The sequence below is a fragment of the Myripristis murdjan genome, chromosome 14 (genome assembly GCF_902150065.1).
Source record: "Myripristis murdjan chromosome 14, fMyrMur1.1, whole genome shotgun sequence".
In the NCBI taxonomy this organism is placed as follows: Eukaryota; Metazoa; Chordata; class Actinopteri; order Holocentriformes; family Holocentridae; genus Myripristis; species Myripristis murdjan.
The window spans coordinates 5,290,001-5,298,736 of record NC_043993.1 but is presented as its reverse complement, the minus strand read 5'-3'; the positions used below and the strand labels follow the sequence as shown (position 1 = coordinate 5,298,736).

General features: G+C 43.2%; 2 protein-coding genes across 3 annotated transcripts in view; one reads left to right on the top strand and one right to left on the bottom strand.

The window, feature by feature from the left end:
- klf5l (Kruppel like factor 5 like) overlaps window positions 1-738 on the top strand; it is a 67,925-nt gene extending 67,187 nt beyond the window's left edge. The window contains exon 5 of the mRNA XM_030068212.1: window positions 713-738. The gene's annotated coding sequence lies outside the window, so the exon portion shown is untranslated. The remainder of the gene's footprint in view (window positions 1-712) is intronic.
- Window positions 739-6,908: 6,170 nt separating this feature from the next.
- Window positions 6,909-8,736, bottom strand: part of klf8 (Kruppel like factor 8) — a 70,530-nt gene continuing 68,702 nt past the window's right edge. Inside the window, exons 6-7 of one of the 2 annotated variants that reach the window (XM_030068209.1) lie at window positions 7,885-8,024; window positions 6,909-7,236 (exon numbers count right to left, since the gene is read on the bottom strand). In XM_030068209.1, the coding sequence (XP_029924069.1) occupies window positions 7,055-7,236; window positions 7,885-8,024 (322 nt within the window). In that variant the 3' untranslated portion in view covers window positions 6,909-7,054. The remainder of the gene's footprint in view (window positions 7,237-7,884; window positions 8,025-8,736) is intronic. The other variant, XM_030068210.1, reaches the window with a different exon arrangement.

The window sequence follows — 8,736 nt, the reverse complement described above, 5'->3', positions numbered from 1 at the left end:
ACAGGGAGAAACTGACTTTTAAACACCATGGGTCACAGTATCAAAAAGCTCACGTTTTCCTCACTGATCTTTACACATTTGTTCTGTACAAATACAAAAAAGAACAAAAATAATATTAATAATTGTATTATTATAATGATAACTGCATTGCACTGAGTAAATATAGTACTGGCCCATAAGTTACTGCATTCAATATAAAATACCTAAAATTTTTCTGAATGGTAGAGGATGTGATTGGTGGTTAAGTCGAGGCACTCGCACACAGACGGACACAGTCGGCGACTTTCACCCTTAAACATGAACACGAGCTGTCCTGTCCCGCCTTAAAGAGGCGGCGGGGGGGAAACAAAAAAAAAAACTTTTATATGAACATTCCTGCGCACAAGAACAGAAGATTTCAGAGGAACACCGAGGAAACCAAGCGCGCACAAACGGCAGAAACCAGCAGGAAGCAGGGAAAGGCGCCGCACGTGTCGGCGTCCCGGGCCGGCTCAGGTAAACCCCCTCACCTGGTTCAGTTTCTCAACGGGACACAGCGCTTACATGCGCAGCTCAGAGAGGGAACTCATTCTACTATCCTGAAGGGGTCATATCAGATATGCAGATGATGTGTGTGTGTACATGCGGGTGTGTGTGTGTACAATATATTCATTTTGCAGCACCAGGACTGATGCATTTCCATTATCATTTTCAATCCTGTACTGAAACACACACACACACACTCACACACACACACACACTCACACACACACACACACATGGTAAGGGGGGGTAAATATGCATCCAAATAAGAGTCACTTAGTCAAGCGAAATTGTTAAATTGTTAAATCAAACCACTTTGCTGACAGATTTGAGGATAATTCCACAATTTCTTTTTTTCAAACTTGAAATGCAAGTCAGTTAAATTTGTTTTAAAGGAGCACACGCATATTTTTTTGGGAGATTAGATGCATGGCTGATTTTGATGTGAGCTGAATCAGCTGGTTGAACAGTCTCCCAAAAATGTGTTTTCCTTTAACGTCTGACTTTAAAATGGGGGGGAAAAAAAACATATTAGCATATTAATAGTCTCATTATTTAACATCAGCAGGGTCTCACCCAGCAACTGCAGGAGTCAGTGGGAAGCAGGTCGGACCTGCACGTCATCTGCTTGTCCTTTAACTTCTGACTCACATCCATCCAGCATCAAACTGGCAAGAGCGAGTTTACACAAATAGAGTTGCTGAAGTTTGCAGACCATTCTACCTGAAAAACGTCTTTTTCCAAACAAAAATCCAAGCTTGAGGAGTTCTCTGTGTGACCCCGGCAGACTGACTTGTTTTTTTTAGGGATCTGTCCGTGATGTTTTTGTACCTGAAGCCCTCTGTCGTCGACAGGTTCACTGCGGTTTCTCAGTGTTTTTGCTTGTTTTTTTCTTTGCAGGTCTATAATGTTAAGGGCAACCCACTGTCTCACACACACACACACACGGACATGCTCACCAACTTCACTATAAAAAACAAGAAGGCTACGCTCCATGCAACACAAGTGTGCACAACACAAGTGGGACCAATAGCTTTTTTTTTTTTTTTTTTTTTAAAGAAACTAAGAAACAAATGTATTATTAGACTTGGAAAATAAGAGAACACGTGATGAAACACATTTCATCAAACCAACAGAGGAAGGAGAAAAGAATATTTTTTTCACATTATCTAGTCAGTGTTAAAAATAGAAATTCACCCGTTACATTTACTCTGCACTTTTTGATTATATACATTTATGTACATGGATTTCTCTTAATTATTTGTCATTGTCCTTTATGTCTTTATCAACAGTTTACAAAAGAAAGAAAATTGCAATCAAATGCATATACTCTTCTAGAAAGATGTGCTTAGTAACATTTTTTTTAGTTGAAGCAGAGGGGGTGATAGAGAAATGGGAACATTGCATTGCTCTGCACTGCAAAAAAAAAAAAAGAAAAGAAAAGGAAAAAGAAAAAGAAGTCCTCCGTAACAAGTTCACTGTCTCAAAATCATATTTTTCTCATCAAAATGGAAAAAGGCTGCCAGTGGAGTGAAATCATTTCCATCATTTTAAACACAGCTCTATCTGCTTCCTGAATTTTCCTGAAATCCACGACAGCACAAGATTCTTTTCCCTTGATTTAAGAAAAATACGTTTTTACGACTCAACACCAGATAAAAACGACTTGTTGCGATGGATATTTTTTGAAGTGTGCAGACCAAACAACAATCTGTCCTGTTCGTGGCATGCACTCAGCTCACAGGAGGCCTGCACGTCAGCCTCACATATCCTTATATGAAAAGTCAGATCTTTTTAATTTTTTTAAAAAAAAAAAAAAACATTTTTGCTCTCCCTTGCAAGCTTTGGAAATGACGACAAACAGCTCTAAAACAGCTAACGCGAACGGCATCGCCTAAAACAAAACACGGTTTACTGCTTTTCTTTCTTTTTTTTTTTTTTAAAGTGACATGTCAGGATTTTAAGAAGCGCGTCGCAGCGATCTTCAGCAAAGCCCCTCGCTTACGACGACACAGGAAGAGTTCCCGTCTGCTGCGGAGAATTTGTGTTCGTACGCCGCAGAGACGCTGATGGAACTTATTCCTGATTGGCCGGGAGAAATGGCGCCTCGCCTCGGGTTTCCCTGGCGATCGGCAGCACAGGCTTCATCAAACCCTCAACTTCCCCTTTAAGGTACTTGTCACACCCTACATGAGCTGCGTATCAGCAGTGACGTTTAGCGACTAGTGCTCCACTGCTGATGTCAGAACAGCGCTCAGAGCGAGGTCTGCGTTTTACGTTGCATAATCAAGTTCAGCCCAGATCCGGAGCCGAGGAACAGCCCACTTAAGACGTGGACCCCGTGGGTCAGAGCGCAGGGTCAGGCGGCCACTTCCGTTTCAACTCGCCGAATCCACTGGGAAAAAAAAAAAAAAAAATCTGTACGCTTGGGAGAAATCTGTAGTCCACTCTCATCTGTGTTTTTTTTTTTTTTTTTCCTTCATGTGTGGAATATAGTTTTCTAACTGTGGCATTAACATTAGTTTGAGAAAAAAAGTCTGAATTTTTAGATTAAAGTTAGAATTCTGACTTTATTCTCACAATTCTGACTTCTTTTCATCAATTTTCTGAGATTAATCGCAGAACTTTTTTTTTTTTTCCTATGCCCCAAATGCTCCTCCGTGCTTACATCAGCAAGATTTTAGATGCCGAAAACCTGGGCAAAAGGCAGCCATACAAGATTCTCAAGTGTAATTAAAGGGAGTTTGGTGTTTTGAAAAAATAGTCATAGAATTTAGAGGGTTATCAGTTTTCCAGGTTGCTGTTGGGTCGGATTGCGACGGGAAGCGTCTTGGTGAACAGGCTCGGTTGAAAGCGAACTGACCCCCCGCCCTGTCAGAAATGCCAGCGAAGAGAGCGCTCCGTGTCTCCGGGGGTCGGACCCCGGCGGCCCAGCTCAGCGCCTCGATTTCCCCCCGAACCTCCGACAGGAAGTTTGGCAGCCATTTTGGCTCTGCAGTTGCTGCAACGGGACGCGACTCTGCACCAAACGGCTTTCACGCGGTTGTGTGTGTGAACGCGGCGGCGTATGTCTGTGCTGCAGTGTCCACAGGCTGCAGCGTTTTAGCTCAAAGTGACGCTGTATGAATATGAAACCACATTAAGAGCTGAATATCTTTAAAGGTGCCACGTGGAGTATTCTGTTAACATCAGTACGTTGCTGTCAGATTCATTACCACACTTTGTCATGATCGGTGTAAACAAATCAGTGGCTTCTACCTCATGCCAGTGGTATTGTTAGGGCTGTGACTGCATTTCCCAGAAACCCCTGCTCTTTCTGTGCATAAGAAAATCTTAATTCTTTCAATGTTTCCTCGTTCACTTCCCACTGGTCTTCCATGTCAGCAGACACTCTGAAAGCTTTAGCACCATTTACCGTGGAGGAACAGCGCCCTCTTCCTGTTTTGTCCCGTAGAGCAACACCACAGATTTCCTGGTAAATCCGACACACACACAGAGGGAAATGCAGCACAGAGGCTGACCATTTTTTTTGCTGAGGGTCTCGTTTGTTTGCGTTAAACATACCTGAGGCCTGAAACTGTGGTAATGACCTACTGGTGCTACATTTCTCCACGTGGCACCTTTAAGTTGTGGGCTCTGAGCGCTGTGAGGAACATGCGGCCGGCAACGGAGAGAAAAAGAGGTCGGCTTTGTGAAGAGACGCTTCTTCATGGACACGCAGCGTTGGAGCTCGGTAACCGGCGGCGACCGGCCGTTTGGTGCAGCCAAACTTCGTCTGTCGGCGGCTCAGGTTTCGCCCTTACAGATTGACTTCAGTTATTAAGGCTCAACGGGCAAGAGGTAAAAGAACAACAGGTGCCCGGAACAACACACTGGTAAAAATCTTAAATTCTGATTATGTGTTTGTCTCAAATACATGCTCGCTTACACACGCACACACACACGGATAACACAATCACACGCAAAACACACTCAGAAAAGCTCCTCCTATATTCCCTGCGCGAGTTTTACTTGTAATCTCAAACTAGTTTTGTTTTCCCGTCTTTCACAGCCTCAGAAACACAATCGAATAAAGATCTGAAATCACGAAGAAAAAAAAAGGGGATGTCGCTCGTTCTGTTAAGAGCGCCAAACATGGCGGAGAAGGGACAAAAAGAAGAAGAAAAAAAAAAAGAAACAGGACAAAAAGTGAAGGCTTTGAATCTTTCTGTAAAACAACAGCGACCACGACAAAAAAGCAAATACTGTTATCGAAACAAAAAGAGAGAGAGAGAGAGAGAAAGAGAGAGAGGGGGATTTCGAGGGGAAGAGCACGCAAATGACAATTGTGATTGATGCTATAAAGAAAAAAATGAATTTTTATAAAGTTCACAGTCTTGTAGCTCCCTGTACCGGGGGGGTTTAGGGTAGTTTGGGGTCGGGGGGGGGTGCAGGCGGTAAGACCAAATAAAGCCGTTTTAAATGTCAAACCTGATCCCATGGTTGTTGTAAAGGAGGAAACACGTGTTTGTGTGTTTGTTGGGGATGGGACATCACTTCAGCTGCCTTTTTTAAAAGCCTATGACATGCGCGCGCACACACACGCACACACACACACAGATACGGACAGGGCAGGGAAGTTGTTACTTTCGATGACTAGAGCTCACAATCCCTCACATGAAGCATCAGGCCCAGGTATTATCATTTCTTGGAGTGTCAGTCACATTTTAGTCCAGTCATTTTATGACTCAAGGTCAAACCAATTGCAACAGAAGCAAACTCAACTGATTTTGTATCCTCGACATGTCCTGAGTGAGGGGGAAAAAGCCCCGAAGAATCCCACTGGGGGAAAGTTTCAAAAAAGACTAAAATATAGCCCATTCAAATGCCTGTTAACTTTTTTTCTCATGTGAATAGGGTAAAAATTTTAACCTTTAGGTATCACCATGAAAATTGCTGAGTTGATTACTTACCTTAAGACAAATAAAAAATGTATTGCAAGTTTTTTGAAATTGTTTACTGACATGAGCAAATGGTGCATATTTGAATTATGTACACACTAATGTGCATAAATGCTACAACAGATATAAACCTTGGGTATAGCCACGTGAAAATCTCATAATCAGTCCTGTTGACATATAACAGTCAAATACTAAACATTAAGGTCTGAATGGAACCCATTTAGGCTACCAATGAACATTAAGGAAGAAGGAACTTAAAACCAGTCTTTAGCAATTATCATTGCAGCATGTCATAACTGCTCCACTAAGGTGGTAGCAATCTTGAAAAATGGCAGCCATTTGGAAATTTCTAAGTGGTTACTTGTCAAGTGACCCATGGAGACAGCTCATCCCAATTTTCATGCTCGTATCATCAGAAGACCACTTTATATGCCCTCTGTAGTAAAGCTGTGGAGTTTATGCAAATTTATGCAAATTAGCTCATGTTACTAAACAATTTAAAAAAAACTTGCAGTACATGTTTTATTTGTCTTAAGGTAAGTAATCAACTCAGCAATTTTCATGGTGATACCTAGAGGTTAAAATTTTTACCCTATTCACATGAGAAAAAAGTTATTTCTATATTCTATATTGTCTATATTTTGGTCTTTTTTGAAACTTTCCCCCAGTGGGATTCTTCGGGGCTTTTTTTCCCCTCACTCAGGACATGTCGAGGATACAAAATCAATTGAGTTTGTTTCTGTTGCAATTTGTTTGACGTTGACCCCTTATTTGGCTTAAAATGACTGCACTATTTCGGATACCTTTGCTTCCAAAAAGTCCCATAACCCGTTAAATGCCATAATCCAGCGTCGTCCCGGCTCTGGACGGGTGCATCAGCAGGAGCAGAGTGACTGACGCCGTCCAGAGGAGCAGGGTGGGTGCAGTTTGGGGGCAGCTGAAGAGGCGTCCCCTGTCTGAAATGGACTCACGCTGAAGGTTAAAAACAAAACACGCCTGTTGTTCCTCCTTTGTCCCCTCCTCGTCCTCCTCCTCCTCGTCCTCCTCTTCCTCTCCGTCAGGCTGACGGGTGGATGGATGTGACTGGAGGATGGATGAAGGTCCCTGCTGCTGCTCAGTGTCTCTCGCTCCATCCAGCCTCCCTCTCGTTCTCTTTCCCTTTCTGAGGAGAAGGAAGTGTCTTCTTTGATGAGTGGGTGGGGTCGGGGGGTGGACGGTGATGATGATGATGATGATGATGATGATGATGCACACGAAAGTCCTCATCCTTCACACACACACACACACAAACTCACACACACGCACACACACATTCCTGATGTTCCTGCAATTTCAAGATGGACAGGAGGAGGAAGAGGAGGAGGGACGAGGCGCAAGTCTCTCTCTGTCTGCTGCTACTGGGACTTGAAGTGCTGGGGGGGGGGGGGGGCTTGGGGGCGGGGTGGGCGGTGGGTCGGAACAGAGGTCGGAGTCCAGGGTGGGAGGGGGCTCTGGTACAAGATGTGCTATGAGGGGTTGAGGGGTGGTTTGGGGGCGTGGATGACAGGTACGGGTGGAGGCGGGGCGGAGGGGCGGGGTCAAGAGGTCAGAGTTCACATCATGACGTGGCGGCGGCGGTGCAGGGACAGGTGGTCGGACCGGGAGAAGGAGCGGTCGCACTCGGTGCAGCGGAAAGGCTTGATGCCCGTGTGCTTGCGGAAGTGTCGGGTGAGCTCGTCGGAGCGGGCGAAGCGCCAGGTGCAGCCCTCCCAGGTACAGTGGTAGGGTTTCTCTCCTGCGGGGGGAAGGGGGGGGGGCGAAATAAGTGAGAATGGCGTTCCCTTATTCAAACTACAACCTGTCTTAATGCTGCATTGCATTCTGGGCAATGTGCTCCTCTCTGTCCTCGTCTACCATGGCTTTCTGCCTGCATGACTGTTGAATGTCGCTAGAAAATGGCTGCTCCGTGGTGGAAACAGGGCTGCAGCTAACAATTATTTTCACTAAACTATTTCTTTTTTTTTTTTTCAAGTAGTCAGTTCACTGTTTCATCTATAAAATGTTCAAAATAATGAAAAATAAAGTCTCCTGGGAAGCGATCAGAGCCCAGAGCGACGCCTTCAAACTGCTTCCTTAGTCTGACCAGAGGATATGAAGAGACAACCTAAGCATCTTAGTGACGCTGAAATCATCCAGTGTTTGGTGTTTTTACTCACAAAAAAATCAGTTATCAAAATGACCAATCACTTTCTATCGATCAACTAATCAATCAATAGCCTTACTTACTATTTCCTCCCCTTAAAAGAACTAAAACACGACCATCTCAGCGTCTTGCACTGAACAGTGGATTCATTCGTCTAAAAAACACTTGGACCATGTTGGATCAGTGTGTGTGTGTGTGTGTGTGTGTGTGTGTGTGTGTGTGTGTGAAAGCCGCTCTCACCTGTGTGTATTCTCCTGTGAGCTTTGAGGTGGGAGCTCTTGGTGTAAACTTTTTTACAGCCTTCATAGTCACACATGTGGATCCGCCTCCTCTTGATGTCGGGCGAATCAGGATCTACCGGCTCAAGATCGATGACCGACCTGAGAAAGAGAGAGAGAGAGCGGGAGAGAGAGAGAGAGAGAGAGAGAGAGAGAGAGAGCATTAGCACGATCCTGACCAGCAATGTCTGAAATACGTTTGTCAGCTTTTTATTTATTTATTATTATTGTGAAGAGTTTTTTTTTAAAGACGTTTTTACCAACTTGTCTTTTATTGTTTTATTTGCATCCTTTGTTTTATTTCAAATTTTATTTCAATTTTTAGCCTTTTCTTTTTAATTCCACCCTGTGCTGTGTTTTATTCTTTTTAATGTTTTATTTAATGTGTTTTCAAATGTTCTTCTTTTTATTGTGAAGCACTTTGAGCTGCAATTCTTGTATGAAAGGTGCTATACAAATAAAGTTTTATTATTATTATTATTATTATTATTAATTAAAAAAAAAAAAGCTTAACATGTGCAAAATCGCTATAATATAATATAATCAGAATAATCCCTGATTTGTCAAGAAGGCCGTACTGCACCTATTACAAGTGTTCATACTGCCTCTGAACACTGAAGACGTTTTAGTGCTCACTAATGGTTGGAGTAAATGTGGACCGAGGTCATCGAATATTTTTAAGATATCAAAAAGTACAATTTTTTATATTAAAATGAACTATAAATGTTATTGGTGTGAATGTACATGGCAACACAATACAGGTATGAAAATGACCAGAAGTCAAGAGGGGCTGCAGGCTGTCAAACAGACAAAT